The sequence below is a fragment of the Carassius auratus genome, chromosome 32, assembly GCF_003368295.1.
Source record: "Carassius auratus strain Wakin chromosome 32, ASM336829v1, whole genome shotgun sequence".
Classification (NCBI taxonomy): domain Eukaryota; kingdom Metazoa; phylum Chordata; class Actinopteri; order Cypriniformes; family Cyprinidae; genus Carassius; species Carassius auratus.
Genome location: NC_039274.1, coordinates 27,088,172 through 27,113,971, shown reverse-complemented (window position 1 = coordinate 27,113,971; position 25,800 = coordinate 27,088,172). Strand labels below are relative to the sequence as shown.

At 37.3% G+C, this 25,800-nt stretch overlaps 1 protein-coding gene across 2 annotated transcripts in view; it reads right to left on the bottom strand.

Moving 5' to 3' along the window:
• LOC113051979 (furin-1-like) overlaps nt 1–25,800 on the bottom strand; it is a 79,246-nt gene that overhangs the window by 14,486 nt on the left and 38,960 nt on the right. For both annotated transcript variants that reach the window (XM_026216187.1, XM_026216188.1), the window contains exons 4-9: nt 22,936–23,031; nt 19,770–19,898; nt 19,608–19,684; nt 10,832–10,920; nt 7,687–7,859; nt 1,896–2,108 (exon numbers count right to left, since the gene is read on the bottom strand). In XM_026216187.1, the coding sequence (XP_026071972.1) occupies nt 1,896–2,108; nt 7,687–7,859; nt 10,832–10,920; nt 19,608–19,684; nt 19,770–19,898; nt 22,936–23,031 (777 nt within the window). The remainder of the gene's footprint in view (nt 1–1,895; nt 2,109–7,686; nt 7,860–10,831; nt 10,921–19,607; nt 19,685–19,769; nt 19,899–22,935; nt 23,032–25,800) is intronic.

The following is a 25,800-nucleotide window of genomic DNA, read 5'->3' as shown; positions in this document are numbered from 1 at the left end:
GTGCTTTGAAACTAGAGTTGCTATGCGCTTGCTAAGGTGATCTGAGTGGTTCTTAGAGCACTTCTATCCAGTCGCCAAAGTGGCCATACTCACTAAATATTTTTAAGAATAAAATTCTTCCTAACTACTCCCATCTATTTTCTAGGATTTTGTATTCCTAAAACATTTAAGAATGTTTTTATCTTTTTTTTTCTTCTTAAGATTGTTCTAAATACAACATTTTAGAATTAGAATTCCTAAAAAGAATGTTCTTAAAAATCATTATAAATAATGGGGTGATGTCAAGAGTCGGCTCCTTAAAATACAGTATCGTGTGAACAGTATAGTGTCACAAAGTAAGTATTTTTAAGGAATATGATAAACAAAAGGGAGTTCATTAAGCAGAAAAGAGATGTTCCTATTTCAACTCAGTTAAAAATACAGAATTATGTTATTTTAGACAGTATATACAGTCACAGTTCACAAAACACATTGTTCCGCTTTTGTATAGCAATATATTGTGACACAATATACTGTTCCAGCCCTAATAAATAACAACTCTATAAAAGAGTCAAATAATGATTTTGTTTTTTGTTTTGTTTTTTAGAATTGGCGCATTATTTTTGAACCATGACCCTGAGTGCTGAGCTCCCGCAAAGCCAGTCATGGTGAAATACAGTGAACTTATTATGATTACCACTGTAATCAGCAGGAAGCAGAAAATGATGCCATTTGAGTTGTTTTTCATTGAGATGATGAGTGGGTTCTTTGGCAAGAATGACCACCATAAAAACATTAATAAAATGCAAACACAAAGATAAAACCAAGCCACGCGTGACAGTGAGAAGCTATGGTTTGCAATCACAAGAACATCTGTTTCTGAAGCTTCAAACAGGGCCATCATCCTCCTCACTAGTGGCTCACTGTAATATTTGCTGACAGCCAAAAAAGCCTTTAAAGTCCCCATGTAATCAAAAAAATGTGGGTGTTAGTATCAATGTTAGTCTTAAGGTTATATATAAGTCAGTGTGCTACAAAACAGTGACGAAATTCGCATTAAGAAGACATAAGCATTCAAAGCTTGCAGTTTGTCACTTTAGCCAAAGCGGCATGACGATTTTTTTGACTTCATATCGTACTTCATCTACTCATAAGATCTTCTGACCAATCAAATGCTCTCTAGACTCTGAAGTGCCCGCCCCCTGCACTATAAACAGATGAGATCGGTCACTTGTTCACAGTGTAGTATTTCCTGTACAGTGAACGGCTCGTAGTGCACAATGTAGGCGATTAGAGAAAGATTCAGAGAGTGTAAATAAGCTTTCGATTGGTGCAAATAAGGTCTGGTTTCCTGTTATTTTACGTGAACTGTGGTAGCGGACACCGTGTGATCCAGACTTTGGCTCTGGTCCAGAGATGAAATCGCACGGAGCTGATCATATGAATGAGTCGTTTTTAAAACTTTTACAACTACACAGCCTCAGCATGTTTATGATCACTATTTTGATTTACTAAGAGTTTCATATTGAGTCTAGGGGGGTAATCTTTTAGACTGTGGCTGTCAAATGCGGTCAATCTGAAAGTCATCTGAAGCAGCTTTAATGAGCTTAACAGCTCTGGCCCGAGCAGATATAAACAAAACGCTATTGGCTATTATAAAAAGGGGGCGGGTCTGCTCGATATGTCCCGCCCTCTCTTCCTGTTTCAGTTGAAATTACATCACAACATAGAATAATGCTGTGTGTTTCAATACACTTCAATACACAAAATAATTTTACAACAATTCTTCATGAATTGGCTTGGCAGTGCATCCTCTGAACGGTTTTCAGATTCTTTATTTTTGTATTAGATTTGCTACGCCACTTCTTCAATTAAAGGATAACTGTGGCTGATTTTCTGGAAGCTGAGAGACTCACAATCTGTTTCTCATTGAGGGCTCCACTGCTGTAGGTTGTGGCGAGGGTGGACGAACAGGCCTCGCTGTACCAGGGCACGTTGCCGTTCTGCGTGCTGCTGCTGATCGACAGCGTGTAGATGCTATTGGTGTAGCCGTCACAGTTGCAGCTGTCCTTCTCTCGGCCACCATTCCCCGAAGCCCACACAAAGATAGAGCCCCGTCCTCCGCGGCCCTAGAATTCAGGAGGAGAAACACAGTCAGTCAAATGCACTGGCATCTCCGTTCATGCAAGCCTAATCTAATTCCATTACGATGTTGAGAGACAGATGCGAGCGCTGTGCTGCCGATTCTGAAACAGGAGAATTCCCAATGCCAATATTACAAAACAACTGGATAATATTTGTGTTGAGTGGAGTTTGGAAAGGATCGTCTCTCAGAAAGTGTCATGGACTGTTGAAGCACTATCATGGTTTTGATTGCTGGGCCAGATGCTTTTAAAAAGGACCTTGTGGGATGGCGCTAATGTTCTCAAAGTCATTTATCATGAATGTTTATTTTCATACGCAAATGAAAGACACAGACAGCACCAGGCTTTTGCGGTCTACTTCTCAGAGGAAGCGCAGTAATGCAAAAGCAATCTGTCAGAACCGATAATGAGCTCGTGATAAATTCACGCACTGCATTAACAAGGCATGTTTGAATAACTGCGTGACTTTCATGTCACCATGTCTCCACAAGGAAAGGTTAAAAGTGCAAATAATTGGAGTCAGATGCTGTTTGCTTGTTACCTTTGATCGTTGCCTTTTTTATATGGCGCTTTACCTTACAAATCTGAACAATGCACCAAATAAAAGAAAGCGTGCTGATTTGTGAGTTCGCTCTCTGTTACAGCACACACCTGCTTGATTGTGGGCATCTATTCAGCGAGGGTGTTTACACGGAGCAGAGCCCCATTTGCATTGGCCTTCTCCACGCAACATGGATCTTGTTTCCCAAACAAATCTGACTGCTGGCACACGTGAACGCTAATGACTTAGACACCAGAAACAATATGGATAAGGGGAAATACCAAGCTAGTCTGTGGTGCTTTTGGTCCTCGTCACTTATTTATAGGAACAGTGGCAGGGAAATTCGTCCTGCTCTCACCATCTGTTCTTTTTAAAGATCAACCCAATGTAAATTCAGTAATTTTAATGTGATCCCTCATGCCATCTATGCTACAGATCTATGAACCTATGCTATCAATCTATGCTATGGCATAAAAAAAAAGTCATAAAAAGTATTAAGTCACCTGACATCTACTTAAAACATTATAATTACAGGTTACTGCAAAAACTATTATTCATTGAATGAATTTTACCAATCACAGTATTTGATAATGAATAATCAGACATAATGAAAATGCAGAAAACAAACAATGACAGTGATTTTGTTAAAATAAATAGCTTAGTTGTGGTTAAGATTGCTTGCATATTACTGAAATAAAATTTACTGAAATAATTTAAGATAGTATTCAAGACAACATTTCTGATTTCTGAAGTGTACTAAAAAAGAAAATACTAAATGCATTCAAAACTATAACCGTACATCAATGATACAGTACCACTTTATATTAAGTGTCTTTATCTACTATGTACTTACATTTACATTAATCAAAAAGCAACAGCAGCAGCAGCAAGAACAACAACAACAAAAAAACTCCAGATAAATTCGTAATAATATTTTATTTTGCTCTAAGAAGCAAGTAAGCCATCCAAATCTGGGAGAACATGAGGGTGAAATAATGACAGAATTTTCAATATTAGGATGATCTATTTCTTTAACTGTTGAAAGTGGTCTTGCGTACTAAATCGCCTCTCAGAATCTTTCTATAAAAGATCTGCTCCTATAAAATCCACACACGACACACTGCAGTAGGTAGTGTCTTGGCACGGCTCTCCTGCATTGTCCTTTAGCTAGGCTTCAGCCAGTTTTACAACCCCAGAGCACGGTCATGTGTGAGTACAGAGCTGAAACGAATGCTGTTCCGTTACCCCACGCATGATAACAGTTTAGCTCAAATGGTGTTAAGTAATTAGGTATTAAGAATGTCAATACGGTTCACGCTCTGCAAAATCCGCATGAAGATATCTCTGTGAAAATTGCCATTTAATGTGACATTTAAATTAAACACACTTCGCTCTGACTAGTGAGTGCTTTTATGACTCAAGGCACTCGCAAATGAAGTGTGCATCCCTTCCACAGCCCCCCTGACATCTCTAACTTCAAAGCAAATAAGAAAAATCCACTTAATTCATTTGACCTGCAAATTTCTGCCCTCTTAAATGGTTAGATTCAGACCATCTCAGCACAAGAATATCAAAGAAAACACGTCTACTGTTTGTGGCACAGACCAACTGATGCAGATAATGGCAGGAAGCAGTGAAAATAGCCCATGAGTCACAGAAGCAATTGTACATGTCAAGGAAAACAGGACCTCTTCGCTGCTCTTTTTAAAAAATGGGTTTTATGTTGACATTCACAGTGCAAAACGTCCTCCCCATTCCACCAGAGTGAAAACTTTAGGCTTCGATACGGCGTCAAACTCTGGCACCTTGGTATCGATACTAAATCAAAACCATAGGCAATAAATAAACAGCCACAAATGACTAATGCCAGAAAACGTCACACTAATTATACAGCATCAGTATATTTAACACACACTGAAGAAAGAGTCATTATTCACAATGAATTTATAATTTCTGTAATTAATGCATTCAGTCCTAGCCTGACTACGTCAGACTTCGTACTTCCACTCAATTTCAGTTCGCTTCTGTACTCAGTCTGAGATAGCAAACTATCTTCCAGTTTTCCTGCGGCTCCAAATATATATATATATATATATATATATATATATATTAGGGACTCGATTAAAAAAATTAATCTAATTAATTAGAGGCTTTGTAATTAATTAATCGAAATTAATCGCATTTTAATCGCATATAAATATTTGACCTGAAAACAGTGAGAAGTAATTTTTTTTCACATGGATTTATAGTATACCATTGAACAATGACTGAATACATAAGCTTAAGCAACAAAATATTGTTTATTTTTGTTCAACCACGTCTAGCAGACCAGTGCAATTTTTGCCATGAAGTGTAGCAATAGCATATTTAGAAACAATTTAGAAATAGTACATTTCAGAAATTCAGGAAGCTTATAGGTGCTGGAACCTTCTGTAAAGAGTTTTTTTTATTTAGGTAAAACACAATACTGTCAATTACATTCAGAACATTGGAAACCCTGACTATTAGAAAACATCTCTCTGTTGCTTCAGAGGCCATAACATACTAAGTCCAACTCTCAATAACCTTGGCCAAAACAATAAAGAGTTCAACATAAACTGTTGCACCAACAAAATAATATATAGTTCAACATAAAATGTAAAGTCCACGTTAGCTGCTATATGTTTTGCGTTGAGGTGATACTTGAGGCTCGATGTGCTGCTGCAGTGATATGCGGAGCGAGCGCTAGTTGGTGCTCCAGTATAATCGGTCCCGCCGAAACAAATCCAGTGAGAAACGTTCCGCGGTGCAAAAATGAGTTATTAAAAATGCGGAAATTTTTTTTCTGTAATTAATTAATCTTAGTTAACGCGTTATTTTTTGTGTAATTAATTAATCTCAATTAACGCGTTAAAGTCCCGGCCAGTGTTGTAGTCGAGACCAGCTCATTCGAGTCCGAGTCCAGATCGAGTCCAGAGAGGGTCGAGTCCGAGTCAAGACCGAGTTCAGAAAGGGTCGAGTCCGAGTCAAGACCGAGACCAGAGAGATTGGGTCTGAGACAAGACCTAAAGAAATCTTCAAGAGTATGTCAAATGTTTGGTGGAAACAATAAAGGTTAAAAGGGCCACATAGTATGTGGTGTAAAGGTAATTTTATTAGTATTATGAAGTGTTACTTGTCAATATTAAGTGCTCATTTTCACATAACATCGTTGTACCACTATACACATCCATATAACCTTTCTAGTACACATAATATTACTGTACGACTCTATATTGTAATTCTACATAACACTTCTAGTACAAGTAACATTACTGTACCACTATACCTGTAAATGTTCAACTGTAACAGCTTTTACATAACTTTTAACCCTGAAGCTTAACTAAGGACTGCTAATATCCTTACAATGTCTTGGATTATGTGCACTTTAGATGTTGTGAAGATTAGAGATGGGCATAATTACTTTTCAAAAAAATAAGTGAGGAGACCATCCAGCTACCCAACCAAGCACGATGTGGTCTCATGATCAATCCACCCCAACTAAAAACTCTCTCTACTGGCACAGAGGAAGCCGGGACTGACAACAGTTACCATTTTATCACTTTCTGTAACAGCAACGGATAATCTCATGCTAATTTCCCTGGATGGTTTTGTTACGGAGGGCATACACACAAGAGCCGAGTGACTGTCCAGGAAAATTTCATCCAAAAGTGTGTATGTGCCAGGGGAAGAAAGCTGGATCAAATGCCATATAAGTTCAATGCATTCTGTCAGACATTGTTTTTGAGGGGGAGATGTTTAGTGTTGAGACAGTCAGTCTGTGTCTGTATTCATTATATAATTTAACTAAACAATATTAGTTTTTTTTCTGTGACCATTTTGTCCTACTTTGTAAAAATAACACAGTTGAGAGAAATAATGTAGCAATGTGGCTTTCTGGAAAGCGGGATCACTACAGGCGGATGGGAGGAGGGTAACTTAAGGCCGGTGACACACTGGCTGCGTGGCGTCTCTACTGCGTGCCAGAAACGTGGTGGCTGCTTCGCGTTTTCTGTGTCTTTACACACCAGAAGCGTGCCTGCACGCGGCGCTTGGCGCGCTGCTGCGGCTGTAGGTGACATAGAGGGAGGCCGCCAAAAAAACAGGCTCTTGTCTTCATGACAACAATATCAAATTTATTTTTTTATTTTTTTTAAAATTTAAAATTTATTTTTTTTACACACCTACTGATAAGACACCATCAACAGTATTGACGGCAAAATAGAGTATGTTTGACAGGTGCAATATTTGAAAATCGATCATTATTAATTTATTTTTAAAATTACATTTATATCTGAATTTACGTCAACCTATAGACTTTCAAATATCAAAATGTCATGAATTAATATGTATTTGTGTACAAAATGACATATAAACATATTTTCCTAGTATATTTTGCCTGGAAACACTTCCAACATGCAAGCGTGTCGCGTGAAAAATAGGCGTCGGTTCTATTTCTAGCATGCACGGGTTTTCCGCGCGTCTCACGCAGGCAGTCTGCAAGATCTAACCTGTTAACATGGGAGCCGAATTAAAAACAGACACGACACGCAGCTGAGACGCTTGCGCCACGCATCCATTGTGTCGCTGGCCTAACGTCTCACGTCAAAAGAAAATCACCAGTCATTGGATGTGTCAATCATACATCAATTTAAATAAACATTAACATACAGTAATAATCATGACATATTTTGATTGGGACTCGAGTGGACTCGGGCATAAGTCCGATTCCTAATATGTTCGAGTCCGAGTCAATACCGAGTCAAAATGCACACGAGTCCATGACAAGACCGAGACCATTAAAATGCGGTCTCGAGACCGAGTCCAAGACCGAGTCCGAGTCTCGAGTACTCAACACTGGTCCCGGCCCTAATGCAGCCCAATAATTTTAATGGGGATAGAGATGGTGGAAAGTTCTTTGGCAAGAAATATACTAAATGACAAAGTAGTGCAAATAACTAAATGACAAAGTAGTGCAATAAGTTCAGATGAGAAAAGCCAGACCTCCATCACGCCGCGTAGGAAAGCCTCTTTGGCCAGCTTTGCAGGTCCATCCACTGTTTTGCCATCGTCTTCGGGTCCCCAGCTGGCGCTGTAGATGTCAATGTGCTGTGGGTTGAGACTGAGGGACTGAGCTTCCACCACATCAGTGACCTCTCCATCCAACATGCGCACACCTGCAAAACACAAAACAACACACATCAGAGCATGGGACAGAGAGAGAATCACACACAAATATACTGTGCCTCCAAATGGTAAAATGGTACAATTCACTGTCCATTACAAGCACTTTACATTCAGAGAGAGTGATGTTAGCTATTGAGCTTGTTCTGGCACTGGAAATGCAATCAGATTGTGAGATCGTATTTTTTTTTTCTTTCAGTAATGATCCAATATCATACAGATTTACCGTGATATTTGTAAAAATTGAGAATTCAGATAAAGCCAAAATGTCTGTGTTTGATACTGTACTGTATGTCATCGAAAGCTACATTTAATACTGGGCTAAGAAATGTGTGATGAGAGGTTCTTCAGAGTGCTTATAAGGCTGCATCATTTTGTTTCCATGAAAAAAAACATTTAGAAAAAAACACCAAATTATTATTACATTTATTTGAAATGTATTAATTTTTGGAACATTATAAATGTCGTTACTGTTACTTTTGATCAATTTCATGTGTCTTTGTTTGTGGAATAAAAGTATACATTTCTTAATAAAAAAAAATAAAAAAAAACCTTCACATGTAGTCTATGTACTGCAAATTACATATCATAAATTTACAAATATAAATATTTATTGAAAAAAAATATATATATAAATCTTCTATAAATAAATATAAAATACAGGTGGTTCACGTTAAACATTGCATAAACTAAAACTTCCATTATACTTCAAGTAATCTTTAATAAAAATGATATTAAAAACAAAAAAACATTTAAAAAATGATAAAACTATAGCTTTGACATTGAATACTAGCTTGTCAAATATTTAATAAGTGACCTACCATTAGAATCAACATTTTCTTTATAGATTTACTGGGGAGAGTTATAATGTGCCTAACATACAGAAAGGCTGTACAGAAAGCAACCACTATGAATAACCCCACTAGAAATCCCATATGATAGAGAAAAATCTTTGCATATAAAAGGTCCTTTCAAAGTAAAATGATGAGTGCATGTGCACTCGTGTTTGAATCTGGAGTGCAAGTGGCTACATTCTTCTCTTTCAAACATCCTTTTACGAACGCTTCACAACAGAGGAGAACATCTTATCTTTTTCCACTTCCCTGTACAAAAGGGAATCTTAAACCGAACTGGGGGTTTGGGAACGAGCCAGACTGTTTGGTTCAAAATGTCAAAGGTGTTGAGTTATTGAGATCCGGGCATCAGAATGTTATCTCAACCTTGGGTGAAAAAAAAGGGGGGAGAGCACATTCTGCCAAGAGCCCTTAGATTTAAAAAGTGGTAAAAAGATGAGAAATCAGAGTCACACATCTTCAAAACAATACGATACACAAGGGGGTGAGGTTACTAAAGGTTGCCTTCATATGGGTTCGTGCAAATAAACAAAAGTTCAGTGGTTTCAGGTTTTCCAAAGCAATCCGTGTGCACTGGTGCAGACTACTGCAAACAAACCCACAACTACAGAAAATACAGCACTACATCTAGAAAAGTCTTTTTATCCCATGCATACATTCCAAAAGTCCCAAATATCCCTGTAGGACAAAGGGAAAGCTGGCTTTGAATGCTTTCCAGGAAATGAGAAAGGCATAACAGATAAACACGGCTGCACTGTGGTCACAAAAGAGGGGATTTTTTTTTTTTTTTTTTTAATTCATACTCTAGTAAATACAAATAATCTATCTCCCTTCAAAACTGCAACAAGAAACCTCCGTTTTATTTGTTATAAAGCAATTTGCAATAATGGACTCCACTGTTTCCTCCAAGTCTTCCCAACCAATATTCTGGCTTAATGAGTCCTGGCAGAGGAATTAGCGTGCTGCCATCTCCACATTCAGTTTTCCTGCAGCAGAAGGCACTGCCTGCCAGTTTGGGCCGACGTTACTGCTCAGCCATCCAAAAACCTTCAGTTCTCGCTGTCCTCTGTCCCCATGCTATCCCCTTAAAGGAGTAGTTTCTGCTGCTTGTTAAGCACAGATTTCCCCCTGGATTCAAGGTGAAACGGGCACAGGAAGACGACTTACCCTCCACTGCATCTCATTAGGAGGCTAATTCAAAAACAGCTGCTTTAGAGAGCAACAAAGGCAGAGCTGACAAAAGAGAAATGGACTTTACCCACAATGCATTATCCATCATAAAAAAAACTGAATTTATTTCTTAAGTTCTGAATATTTTCTTAAGATCCTTTAAAATATATATATATTTGGCGATTTGGATATCTGCAGCAGATTTAGTGTTGTAACTTAACTGCTATTTTCTTCTTTTCTGACTTAAGAATGATGTTAAGTAGAATTTTATTTTTTAGAAAATGATTTGTGAAATGGCTGTGGATGTGTAGAACCAGAGTGGCCTTATAATACACATTATATAACATAACATAACATAACATAAATAAATGACAATCATATATCCAGTAGTAGTGGTGGTGAAGTGGTGTTGTACTAGTACTAGTACTACTTGTACTTGGTGAAGTTAATGTGTTAAATTCAAGATTCAACTATGAGCAGTTAACTAAAAGTTCTTGGAGATGATGAAACAATCCATTATTAATGGCATTTATCCCAGTCCTGTGAAGTCCAAGACCGTAGACAGTTGGCAGCGTAGAGAAGAGTAATGAAACAAAATCTGCACTAAATAGGATAAAAGCACCTCAGCCAATTAAAAGGATTACATTTGCTTGCGTCCAAATCTTTGGCTCACAGGGACCAGTGCTGGAGCCTGTGATAACTGTCCCACTTGAGCTCAAGAAGCCGTCGCTAATGGAGTTCCTCTTCCAAAGGGCTCTCGCTACAGAAGAGTTCTCATATGGTTTAACGCACAGAGACAGAGCTAATCTGAATGTGAAGCTAATCTGATGATTCACGGAGGTGTTTTGCAATTCAAATGCTGGAATGGACGGGGTGCGCGCTGATAGAATAGACTGTACGTGATGAAACATGGAAAATTTGAGTTAAATTTGCCAACTCACCTCCGATCTTTGCATTATAGGCCACTCCGACACCACAGACGTCATTGTTGGCAACAGCAGCAACCTCTCCAGCACAACGTGTCCCATGTCTTCAAAAGAGAAAAAACATCTGCATTAACCTACAGATCTGATGACGAGGGGCGGGCACAAGCCTCTCATCATTCAGGGCTCTTTTGCATGTGTGAAGAGCTCCTACTCAGTCCTGCTGTAAACCAGGCGGATATCTGTTAAATATGACAGCAGGTGACACACTGATAACTGTGGCCTTCAGAAATAAGATTACAGCCTCTGACAATGTGCAAATGCAACTTGCTATATGCATTTAATCAAAATTAATGAGGACCAATGGCAAGGAGCCAGCTATCCAGCAAGTGCATTTTAATTTTATCACTGGCATTCTTACCTCTTTGCCACATAGCAGAAATATATATCTTATTTTGTTTGCACTGCACCTCCAACTTTTGTCAGTATTAACAAATATATGCACACTTATTGCACCACATGCAAACATCTGAGACAGCAACGGATTCAAGAGTAAATCCACAGCGTTTGTCACAATAATCTTCCGGGTCAGTAGATGTACAAAAGCCAAGAGAGCGATGGAGGCTAAACATGGAGTTCAACAGCACAGAGGAAGGATCAGTGAGATCCCAGGAGAACCCCTGCAGTCATCCGTCCATTCATGGGAAGCATGAGATCAGTGCGGATAATGTCTCAGACTTACTCAGTCCTACAGTAAGGAGGATCATGGGACCTAGATTACATCCAAAAAGAAGAGGGATTTATGGGAAACAAGTTTGTGGGTTAACAACACAACAAGAAGGAATTTGGGAAGAATGCTTGCAAAATTCCGAAACAAAAAGTGTGGAAAAACAAAAAACAAACCAGAGATAGACAACATGTGAGCTATCATAATGAACAACTTTATTGTGAAAAAAGTTTTTAATATTTTAACTAAAATTTTAAAAGCTTTAAAACTACAATTTATTTGAATTTGTATTTAACTATATATTTTATAATTTTGTAAAAAAAAAAAAAAAAGCATGATACACAGATTTAGGCTATCAATTTATATTAAAAGTTCACAAACATTCTTAAAATTATTTTTATTTCACCTTTGTATTTCCCTTTTTACATACTCATACATTTACATTATCCATTTTTATATAAAAAAAAAGCTTTATATTATATCATTGCTTTTTATGTACATTTGTACTTCAGTCTGCCAGTTTAAAAATTTCACGATGTAATTAAGATAAATGTGGTGAATATGCACCATTTGTCATCTGTTCAAGACGTCCCAAGAGTTGCATGTCTGAAATGAAAAACTAGTCCAGATGCTCCTCAACACATTTCTCCAATGCAGATGACCTGAATGACAGAGAACCTGTGCAGACATATCGCAAGCATCTGCATTTATTCATCAAATGTAATCTGCATTTATTATTCCCAGTTCACTAACTGAACCGCAAATGTACTGACAATCACCAGAATTACTTATTCTAACCCAACTCAGACTAAAATGCAAGTCATTAAACCCATATCGATGTGTCTCCCATAGCCCCTCAACAAGACATAGATTTCAGAATCTTAGTTTATCACTTTTCAACCCACTACTGTTCTTGAGTAACAGTGAATTATTCTCAAAATGCAGTTCTTATGTACATGATAATTGTACGTGACTGCATTCACATTCATGGGTTGTTATCGTGGCTGGATGTTTTAATAAGGTTTGGTGTGACACCTTGCATTGCCTTCCCCCATGCTGACTCACTTTAAAGGTAAACACATGCAGGTTTCTGATGTTGACCACGAGATATTCCACTGCTGAGCTGTCTGAGAAATGTAAAGCAAGCCTGGACACATATAAGAGGTTTTATTGCCATTTCATAATTTACCTGCAGCACATATAGATTGAATCCAAATGTTAGAAGCAGACCCAGATAGAATGTGCAGACTTTTGCATTTCCTGAGCTGATTTTTTTGGGGGACATACACTAGCAAAATTCTGCTGAAGCTGAGCTGAGAGTAATGCACTTTTATTGGCAGCTAAAAAGCAAAATAAAATTAGGCAAAATATCTCATAAGAACATGCAAGGGACAGGGTTCAAAACCTTGGTGTCATAGGAATTTATGTTTTTGAAAGCAATTTCTTAAGCTCACCAAGGCGGCATTTATTGGACCAAAAAATAAAGTAACATCTGTAATATTGTGAAATTTAATTTGTAATTTATTCCCGTGATGTGAAGCTGAATTTTCAGCATTATTACGCCAACACGATTGTTCAGAAACCAGTCTAATATACTGATTTGCTGCTCAAGAAACATTTACTATTACTGTCAATGTTGAAAACAGTTGTGCTAGTTAATATTTTTGTGGAAACCATGATGGATTTGTTTGAAGGATTCTCTGATTAATGTTGAATGTTTTAAATCCCAAACCACAAATATGAGCAAAAGTAATAGTGATGTTTGTTTTAGCAATTACTACTAGAAACATCAAGGAATGTGTTGTCCTCTGAATACCACGGGTACGGCATAAAAATAGCCAACAAGTCAATCAGCACTAACGTCAGATGAAAAATAAGAGTGTTTCTGCTTCACTTAACAGAAGAAAAGCAGTCTATGTAGGACGCACTGGACCATCTGCTTTCTCCAACACCACAGGTGCTGTACTGAGAAACGTTGTTTGGACATTTATATAACCCTGACAGGACTCAAACCTGCAAACACACTGCCCTTGACATAAGGCTCAGTTGTTATAAGAACAGGATTATTCTGAGCTGGAACACTGTCCCTACAAAGGAAGTCATCCTAAAAGTTTGTAGGCGCAGCGAAGCAAACTATTCTTTACATATGGAAGAGACAAGAAGTTGGGACAACTGGAGCTTTGTTTTTGATTACTTTTGCTGTGAGGGCTTTGTTTGTAGTTCAACCAAAAATGACAACTCTGTCATCATTCAACCACCCTCATATCATTCCCCAACCTGTATGACATTTAAAAAATGACATTTAAAAAATTTACTTCGTCCATTAAATGAATGACTTTCTTCCAAACATCATCTTTTGTGTTATGAACAAGAAGTGGAAGAGTAAATAATAATTTTGGTTTGAATTGCTCCTATTATATCTGCACTGTTTGCTTTTTTTTTTTTTTTGGTATAGTTATCTGTATAGTATTTTATATATATTTAAAGGAGCCATGTGGAGGTTTTTACTTAAAAAAATCTTTAAGATAGAATTTTCATTTGTACATGTATGAGCCAACCATGATGTAAAAAACAAAAAAAAAAAAAAAAAAACGTATCTAGTGTGGCAAAAAGAGAGAGCGACCGGCGTCGGGCAAAGTCAAGAGTCAACATCGGAGCGGCATTTGATTCTTGGCGGGAGCTCCGGTCAGCGCTGGGTATAAAAACAGATCCCGAGCTGGCTTTCTTTTTACTGCAAAGGTAAGACATAGTTACATAGTTAACTTTTCTTACCTCAAACATGCTGATGAATCTCGATGAGCCGTCAGTGGTTGCTGCGGCATGAGAATGGCTGCAGTTCCTTTAACGGCCACTGGTGTCAGTAACGGTTAGAAATTTCAGAACCTACGCAATGCTCCTTTAATCTGTATCTATCTGTATTTTTACGTTCTACTGTTAGTGTTACCTGTATCACCAAGGGTCTGAGAGTAAAAGAATTTCAATTCTGTGTATGCATGTGCTGTACATGTAAAAGAATTGATAAAGCAGACTTTGACATTGACAACTGACAAGGATTCCTTACTAAACTAAACAAAAGCTTCTACATGAGACATATTATTAGCTTCAACCCTCACCATAGATCCGCACTTCATTAAACGGCATGATATGAAATGTTAATAGGAGATTAACAGAGAATATAGGCTAGCAGGAGATCACATGTAAATACATTAAGATGTTAATAAATGTTTCCTGCTGAAAGATCAGCACTTGTTCTGCTTGAATTAGCAGACCCATGCTGAGTGTTTTAATACATTCAATACAGATGTATTCATAACCATCTTCAAATTGGATTAGGCAGTATTCCAGCTGGCTTATTAGAGTCCCAGGAAAACAAATCCAGGGGAGTGCTTCAGAGTTCCAAGCTTGGGAGACGATCCAGGCGCAAGTCTAGAGAATGTCAAGCGGAATCTTGAATGGAAAGCTCACTTGCCTCTTGGAGTTAGGATTTTATGGAAGAGCAGAGCTGTTCTGCTTGACTTAACACTACATATTTCTGTCTTCCCTCTCATATTATGCCTGATGAATTAACAATGACGGGACAAGAAAATATACGGTTCCTGCTAAGCAAAACTCACTTGACTGGCTAGTACAAACACATTAACTGTGGGAACTCTGTACAGGGGAACACTTCATCCTGCCTTTGTCTGAACAAAAGGCATTTCCAGATGTGCAATTTTAACACGCCAAACAACACTGTGTGTTATGGTAACCTCTGATGTTTTATCAGCACACGTCTTGAGCTGATCTCAAATCAGATTACACCCTGAGAGAACCGGTCTCTAAAGCCGTGCCAAACTCCCATAAAGCCATGCACTGCTGAACACAGCCATCTATAAAAGATATGATTTCTGATACATGTTCATCTTTGCTATAACTCACTGCTGAGCATTTTCAAGTGTAGTGGAAGACTTGATAGTCACAATCTGTAACCGAATCAAAGCCAGCAGAAAATGTATATAAATATGCTGCACATGAGTTATTAATGATTAATGTATTAAGGTGCTTGGCATAGTCAACTGATATGATTATTTCAATAAACAATGCTGAAGCAAATATCCAGACAGAAAGACTGACTGAATAAATGCAACTGATTTAAAAAAAAAAAAAAAGATTTAAAAAAAATGAATACTTTTAATCATGCTAAAAACATCTGTCTAGACCAGCTTTTTTATGATCTGATTTACATTTTTACATTGTTGTCTTATGCAAAAATGTACGCTATCTCAAAAATATCAGAAAACGATTTACAGGCTAGTCCCACTAACAGGTGTTTTTCAGAGCAAAATTATGAAATTACAAAAAAAAACAATGTTTTATGAAGAAGTACTGTTCAGAAACGAAAGTATGAAGAGAAAGGCATTTGTGGCTTCAACACTTCTCGCCACAGCTCCAGTTTCTTCTTAAACACCACACTGACTCAACCTGCCCCACTTCTGTGGAAGCACACTTAAGAATTCGAAATGCGTAATGCATTATTGAGTCACTTTACAACACAACCAAAGATTGATGGAGCACTGATAAATTGATGTTTTATAGAAAATCCAAATACAATACAAATACTAGGGCTGGGAGATACAGTAGATGTCAATATTGGTCTCCTTTCAAAGATATTTGACAAAAAAGAAAAAATCCAAAACATAATGTATCATAATTTATAGTTTAGCTCGAAATCAGCTTTAAGACAACATAACTTCACCCAAATATTTAATACAAAATGTAAAATAGACATGTTATGTTTTGCACACAGTTTTTCATTCACTAAATTAACAAACGTATTGTTATGCACCAATAAAGCAATACATAGCAGTCTAATAATATATCTACATATTTTTTTGGTCCGAGAACAAAGTGTGAACTGATTAATGGTACATGTAGAATTCATTTTAGAATTAGAACTAACAGAATTAATTTTGCTATTAATTTTTTTTTTCTGATATGTTGGTATCGTATCGTATCACTTGGATGTTATAAGTTGCACTGAGTAAATACTAGTGCAAACAGCTAGATAAAAAAAAATCTGTGTCTGTTTATTTCAGGCTGCAAAGCAACAAAATTTGATTATTTTAAAAAGGTGGGTGATTATTTTCTAAGCCAACTGTTTGTCTGTGTGATTGATGACTTGCATATATTTTGCGGCCGATTTTTATAAAAAAATAAAAAAAGTATAATAATTGATGATATATACACTACGCACTGATACACTATGCATTTATTTTATATTGTACAAATGCATACACAAACACATATAGGTTGCGTTTATGTATATGCATTAGGTTGGTATACAACATACAGGTTTGTTACATTCAGTGTTTGAGAACTGAAAGTGTTACTTAACATTCCCTGCTACTGTTGCAAACCTGAAACCAGCTTTGAGGTTATGTGGTAAAAGATGCAAGAAGTAGATCAGTGCAACGGTAAAACGCCTATCTGGAGTGCAGCATGCAAAAATATATCGGAGTAAAGCGAGAAAAATAAATGGGTTTCTGCAAAAAAATTCGGGGAATTTCACAGCAGGGGTCAGAAGAAAGCATGGCAGTTAAATAACATGCAGGACGAGCAAAATTGTTAGGGTTATTGAACTACTGCTACTAAAGTATCTCCTGTTGTCTTTGCATTATCAGATAGATACATTTTTACTGAGCTTTAATGCTTTACAGTGACTAGGAAAGTGTTTTAGCTTTTCAAAAAAGTAAAACTTTATCACATTTCAACTAGTGCCAAAGATGTCATTTCATTAGTGCCCATTATAGGAGTCACACAAACATGACAGGCGCTGCGGGGTACTTCCATTAGGGGAACACGGGACAGACCCTCAAGACCTTTGATATCAGCCCACTCATAACTTTACACTTTTCTGCCTGTCATTACCAATCGTGGTTAGCTTCAAGATAATAATAGCTCTTTGGCTGATATCCATCCCACTCCCACAAAAAAGGACGAATGAGGAAAATACCAAAATGAAATAAACACAGACAAGAGTTCAACTCTTCATTAGATGACAACTTCTGTCGTGCTGCTAAGTGGTTAGCAAATGTAGCTCTGTGTAGCTCTGTTTTTCTGTTGGAGTAATGGCTTCTCCTGTTATTGTCACTTGCACTGCTTGCCACATGTATAGTGTAGAAGATTTCAGAACTAAAAGACATGCATTCCAACTTTAATTGAGAATAGTGAGAATGTGAGGGCCTTAGATACGGCTTAGGATGTGACTAGCTTAGAGTGTCCCATATGTTGCTTGGTTCGGGTTGTAGAGCCCCCGCAGCAGGGTGACTGTGAGGAGCACAGTCACGATACAAACACTGCTCTTCCGTTCTGACTAAAACATTAAACAGGTTCCCCCCACTCAATCATGAACCCACTGAGAAAGCTGATGAATGTGCCCTAGTTATTGGTGATCATACTGTACAGAACGTGAAAATGGAGACACCAGCCACCATACTCCAATGTTTATAGAGAACCAGAGTCCCTGACATCTAGACAAATTTAAAAGTGCTGGCTAATGATAATGTAAATTCGGTAAGATTCACGTCAGCATTATTGATGTTCGACTTCAGTCAGAGATTACTAAAAATTAAAGGAGGTTTATGAACTTGCAAGTATGATATCAGACACAGTAATATGCTCTGATCACCTCATTGCTTACCGTGCTAATAAGATACATAGCAGACTGCCGTCAAGGCTGGATGTCTAAGTGGTGCCCACTTAGTGCCCACAAATCATATTTATCTGACCATCATCAATTCATAGATTAATGAAATTCGTAGATGAATGTAGTGAATGGAGTAGTATCACATCCTTCTCAAGTGCAGTATGGAGTACCACAAGGCTCAGTACTAGGGACTACTGCTTTTAACATTTTTTATACTACCCTTGGGAAATATCATCAGGAAACATGGTGTTAGCTTTCACTGTTATGCTGATGATACTCAGCTCTATATTTCTTTCTGCAATATAGCGCTAAAGTTGTATGGAGTAATTTCATAGTGTTTTTTGGAGCTTCTTTATCGTAATTTTAGTTTTAGGTGAAGTATAGCTTTGAAGTAACCTGTTCTCAACAGCATTGTTTCTTTACAATTCAACCTAATTCCCTGTTGAATTATATGAAGTAGGCCATAAAAATGGCCAGTGTTGTGGATGGTCATTACCAAGACAACAAAACTAAATCCATGGAGAGAACTAAATTCACAACACATCAATCACAGAGAAACTAATTTCCCAGCAGAACACACAAAACAGAAAGCAGCCAGAGAAAGCTGCTGCCTACTGCTATAACCGGTAAACTAGAGTATTACAAGTATTACATAAATTAATTTACTGTAAAAATATGCTTTCGGTTGGAAGATATTACCCTACTGTAGGATATATGTGAAAAGAAAATAGCTGCAGTCGAGTAAGAACACCAGCTATGGTACATTTCCCTCGCAGTCAGTGTGAACAGTCAGTGAATGTGCATTAAAATATTAAGTAACTTCTTTTGTTGCATTTTTTGCATCTTTGCGGAGTAAATTAATATAAACTACAGCATTTATGTTATGCATTAACTCATTTACATAGTAAACTGCATCTGGCCCAGAGTGACTGTGTAACACCATTAAATTTGTCAAAATGAATGATGAACGAAAATCATAATTGCAGATCGTGATTCTGAAATTGATGACACTTCCATTTGCTTACTGGGTAGGCAAAAACCTCATTAGTAAAAGCAGTCCTTTTCCAACACAAATGGACTACAGCAATGGCACTAATCTCACTATATTACAGGCCGTGTATTTCCTGTGCCCATCTCCACTCTGCGGGGGAAACCTTTGGCCCAATTAAGTAAAGCAGCAAATGTATAGTAGTATTCATACTTCAGCTGGTTTTATGCCAGAAGTTTCATGCTTAGGCACAAAATACAGCACTGACTAAGAGGGGAAAAACAAATAACAACAGTTTGAGGAGCAGAGGCCCATAAATCACTGGCTAAGCTAAGGGGACCTAAGATGGGTTTGATTCTATTAAGCAAATCACAGTAAATGATGCATAGAGTACCTGTTATCATTGAGTTGGGTGTATCGAGGTTGAGGGTCTGGGTCGCCATCATTAACATCATAGCTAGCGTCTGGATCCTGCAAATATATATAAGGAACATTCAATGAAGTTATTTTTGGGGGGGGTTTATGGCAAAGGTAATAGTCGTTTACTCAAACTCACATAGTTTTGAATCAGATCTGGGTGGTTTTTTTCAATTCCATCATCTAATATGGACACGACGACACCTTGCCCAGTGAAACCCTGCTTCCAGGCTTCCTTCACGTTGAGGTCACGATGATCTTCGTTGTACTGAATGGAGAATAAAAGAAAAAATAGTTCAGCATAGAAGCCACTTCCCTTCAGCTAACTATATTTGTTTGAGGATAATTTTTTTGAGGATGATCTTTCACTTTTGAAGCTCACATCAGCTCTCTGATTCAAGGCTGCAGTTACCTCAATACCGCATGACCTCCTGTTCTAGGCATGAAAGATGCAGAAACTGTATTATATGCCCTCACGATTTCCTGTCTAGGTTACAGCAATTGCACTGAAACCCCAGGTATGGAGTTTCTGGTTTGCCTTCTGTCCTCTTCATATGTTGAGAGCAGAGCTTTCACTGTACTGTTTATATTGGTTTTATGTTATTTTCACTTTTCACACCTAAGCTAAGAAATATGATTCAGTTTTTGCATTGATATATTTTGTGTGTGTGTGTGTTTTGTGAAAATTGTTTAAAAGAAAATAATAATTTAATAATATAATTTCCCCCAAAAACTTTAGATTACATTTTTTCAACATTTTAGTATCTTAAATGAACAAAAAGACATTTATTCGATCAAAAATACAGTAAAAAAAAAAAAAAAGTTAAAAAAATATAATACTGTGAAATATTACTACAATTAAAATATTGATTTTAATATAATATATATATTTTTAAAGTTAATTAATTCCTGATGTCAATTTTCAGCAGCCATTGACATTAAATCATTCTAATATGCTCATTTGCTGCTCAAGATTTATTACAGTTGAAAACCGCTTTTGCTGCTTAATATTTTGTGAGAATTATTTTTTTTTGTTCAAATAAATGCAACCTAGTTGAGAACGAGAGTTTTCAACATTGATAATTTATTTCTTAAGCATCAAATCAGCATATTACAATGATTACAGAAAGATCATGTGACACTGAAGACCGTAGTAATGATGCTGAAAATTCAGATTTGCCATCAAGGAGAACATTACATGACTAAATTCTTAAAAATATTTAAAATCGTAATAATGTTTCACAATATTACAAGTTTTACTGTATTTTTGGAGCCTTGGTAAGCAATAAGAGGATTGTCACACCAAAGACAAGATTAAAAAAATAAATATCACCCAAACGTCATGAGAAATGACAAGCAGACGAGTGAGAAGCGCTGTCAGGATGACCACCCACCCACTGTCAGACCACAGTGATCTGACCTCTCCCCGCTCCACACGCATGTCACTCCAGTGCAGAAATGAACGTGGCCACCAGAGTTTATCTGAACAGAAAATTTAATGTATTTTGCTGCATGGCTTCTTGACTCTCCTCTTGGTAGCAGCGCCCCTGCTCTCTTCCCCAGGGAGGTCACAGGGAAAAATTGAAGCCAGTAAAGTGCTGTCAGGTCTGATGACCCCAAAAATGATACACTCTCCTGCTTATCCTGGGATTGCAAGTCAAAAGAAGAGAACCGACGGTTTATTTCTCAAGCCTACATCAGGCAAAATGATGCAATCTCACCTCAAAGGTCCAGTAATAATGGTGGTGAGGTTGATAAATTGCTGCGGATGACTGTCGCAATTGTCAACCGTTGCATTTGCTGTGAAACTTTCTCTGCATTCCCTTCTGCAGAAATATTATTGAGTGGCTTCTACCCGGTGTACCGTTAAACTTGATTGTCATGACACTTCCCAAACTATGAGAAAAAGCATCCATTGTCTCCTTCATTCATTAGCTGGAACAAAATGTCCAGGTCTGAATCACCACTGAATGCAAAATGACTGAGCAATGACTTCACACAAATTAACGATCTCATTACATTGCAAGATTGATACGAAGGATGGGGGGGGGATTCTTAACTAGTTCAATCAATAAATATAAATACATTTATCATATTATAAATATATTAAATAATTAACACATTTATGCAACCTTTGCTGGCCTTGAAAACAGACCTGTACATTACAAGTAATCATAAAGTCTTGTGAATAAAGTGCACATTAATTCAATGATTTTAATAGCAAAAGTATCAAGATCACAGAAGATATAAAATATATAAAAATATTGTCTGTAGCCTGACACATGATATTAGAGTATCAGAGCTGACATAACGGCCTAAGCATTCTACATCCATTATCTTGAATCATGGTTTTCCAACCTTGTCAGACAGAAACTTTTCTACTTTATTTGTAATAACAAGCAGCCTAAGAATCCATAAAACTGAATATTAGCTCAATTTGTAAAAAAAATAAATAAATAAAAAGCCTCTGTAAACACCTAAATTGGGAAAAAAAGAGATTGATGCAATCAAATGAAATTTATATCCAATTAAAAGAGGTTGAATAACAATAGAAATAGAAATAAATACCATATATCTTACAAAAAGATTATATTTAAGACTCAGAAATAATGTGAAAAAAGATATTTAAGAGAGAGAGATGTTTGTGCACACACTCACATCCTGAAATTTCTAGTTATTGGAAAATGTGGATAATATTTATGCAAGACAGAATTGGGACACTTCTTGTTTTCTTTTCAAGTAACAAACAGGTAACCATGCACGTCTTTAGTCAGCTGCTTAACCAGCATTGCTAGCTTCAGATTTCATTGGTATTTTGGTAATGTTGACACCACATGCCGCATTGCAGTGTTTAAACCAAATACACATAAATAGTACATTCAAAATCTAATATTGCAATTAAATTAATTTGTATATAAAATTGTGCATGTAAAAAGTCATATTAGTAAATGTCTTTAAACGAATATAGCCACTTATAAAAAAGTGACACAGAAAGACTCAGGATCAACTCAGGACAGGATATGTATAAAGACTGATGGAGTGTCTGGAACGTTCCCAAAGAGCAAAATCACAACCGGCTGATTAAACTTTAAGCTCCAACAGATGATAATAATGGCAACAAGTTCATGATTACACAATGTCCCTTTTAATGGGGTAAAAGAAACCTATGGATCCCAACAGAACATAACAGACCACCCAGACCATCCGATCTGAGCGGGAGGTATCGTGCTTGCTAATGAACAAACAGTTCACGAACACACACACATGTGCGCACAAACAAACAAACAGATGAGCTATTTACTCACCAAGTACCACTGCTGTGCAAACTTTGGATCGGCCGGCTCATTGTAAATATCCCTCTTCTTTCTTTGCTTCACCACCTGCTGTTCGGCCCACATCACCTTGAGAAACAAACAAACAAACAGTCAGAGACATATGAGAAGTACATCAGATCCAGAATGGGTCATTTTTAATGAAAAACAATGGATCGTTTGCAGGAATAATAACAGCATCAAATCTGTATGATGCAATAAAACATGGGTGAAAATATGTGAAACTCCATTCAAAAAGCTCTTGTGTAACGTGACATTTGTGTTAAACAAGATTCAGTTTCACTAATTATTTGAAAAATGAATTATAAGAATGTAGGGCAGGATTTAACTTCTTTGCTTAATATATTTTTTCCCAAGCCATGAAGCCTTGGTCATGTCAGCAGTTTATGCATTTTGATGAAAGAATAACAAGTAATGATGAAATTTGCACAATATATTATAATAAACATGGTCTGTTTTGGTCATGTGCTGACGAAAGCTGCTGATGGACACACACGGTCTTGTTTTCCGTCTCCTCACAATCCTCCTCCACTCAACACAAAGACAGAGAGGTCTGTTGAAAGACGGGAAGCTGTTTCTCTAGGGCAGCGACTGCTGCAGCGGGGCAGAAAACGCAGACGGTGGCAGATTACGTGATTGACAGCTCAGCGCTGCTCATGCCAGAGCTCATTGCTCACTGTCTAGAATGACTTTTAGTGGACAGGCATGTGACAGCAAAGTGAAGCGAGTGGTCAGAAAAAGAATGGCAGGCCAGTTGGGATGTTCACAGCTGTGAAAAACCACCAAGACGCATTTGACCCACAACACACTGGCCCTCAAGATCACGCTGTAATGACTAAATGTACACGCAAATCATCATATACTGTAATTGAAAGCAATGCACTATATCTGCTTTATTCGGATAAATTCACTAATTATCAACCTATTCATTTGTGTACTGACAGATGTTCAAAGTTTATGTTCATGTTGTCAGAGATTCTTTGTTTGAATTGACTGACAATCAAATATTTCCACCTTCAATTACGCTTGAAAAACTGTACCATTTAGCCCACACCATTTGTGCTAGGTATGAAATAATCTTTAAAAAGTTGAAACTAAATCAAATTTCAAATAAAATCAAATTCAGCATCAAATAACTCATTAAGTTTTGAAGTAGATTTATTTTTTTTAATTCTTTGTGGTAAGATCTTTTTGAACATGCAAGATAAACTCAGACTTAAGAAATTGCATGAAAAACTAAAAAGAAAGAAGAAAACCTGCTGGATAGAAAGTAACATTAAGACCTGAGGCTCTCTGCTATCGGCAACTTATTGGGGATAGACATGTCTAAACCTTACATCATTTTCCCCCTGCTGATTGCTTAGCAATAGTAATACGGTAATTTTAAAAAGTAGTACACAAGCGCATCTAAAGCCGCGTTTCCACCGCAGGAACTTTACCCAGGAACTAGGGACTTGGTCCGGTACTTGGTGTGTTTCCACCGCAGGAACCAGGAACTAAATAAAAGTTCCGGGTAAAAAAATGCCCCCCAGAAAGTCCCTGCTGGCGAGGTGGTACTTTTTTAAAGTTCAGGAACTTTCGGGGGCGGGACTTTGGCGCTAAACATCCTGATTGGTTGAGTTGACGCAGCATTGGTTGAGTTCAACCACCATTTATTCCGATCAACATTTTCAAAATATTACTGTTATTGTGTCATGAAATGTAATTTTAAAAGTATTTCAGGCGAGAATGTAGTTGTTTAAAACTCAAATCTGTTGTTTATTTATAAAGACAGCGCCTATTTAAAAATGTGTTTCGCCGATCTCTGAGACGGTGAGCTCCACACGATCAGCGAGAGCTCAGTGATCATCTATCCGCCCAGAGGCAGCCTCACCTTGGATAGACCTTCTGATATGTGCCGCTGGCTCTGATGTGTCTTTAGTGGTTAAACATAACATATAATTCAGCTGCGGGGTAAATCTAACAGGTTTTCTTTGGTCTGTATTCAATTTATCTATATGTTAAAATGAAAATAAAAAAGGCAAGTCTATATAATATTTCGTTTCATTGTAATGGCTGTATATAACGTTACACATATCCCTGAACTAAGTACATTTCTGCAGCTGTTATTATGTTTAAATGAAAACGAAAGGAGGCAGTGGTATTTTATATCCTATTTCGTTTTATTGTAAATGTACTGAGGGGAAAATTGCAGTAGCCAAAGCGATCTGAGTTCACGCAGCATTGGTTGAGTTCAACCACCATTTATTTGGATCATTTTCAAATATTACTGTTATTGTGTCATGAAATGTAATTTTAAAAGTATTTCAGGCGAGAATGTAGTTGTTTAAAACGCAAATCTATGATTTATTTATAAAGACCGTGCCTATTTAAAAAATGTGTTTCGCCGATCTCTGCGACGGTGAGCTCCACTCGATCAGCGAGAGCTCAGTCCTCATGTATCCGCCGAGATGCAGCCTCAAATCGGCTAGACCTTCTGATATGTGCCGCTGGCTCTGATGTGTCTTTAGTGGTTAAACATAACATATAATTCAGCTGCGGGGTAAATCTAACAGGTTTTCTTTGGTCTGTATTCAATTTATCTATATGTTAAAATGAAAATAAAAAAGGCAAATTTATATAATATTTCGTTTCATTGTAATGGCTGCATATACACATATCCCTGAACTAAGTACATTTCTGCAGCTGTTATTATGCTTAAATGAAAACCAAAGGAGGCAGTGGTATTTTATATCCCATTTCGTTTTATTGTAAATAGGAAAATTGCAGTAGCCAAGACGAGCTGACTGAAGTTATCAAGTACGCTGCTGTTTATAGATTTACCGGACTTGCGTCGTC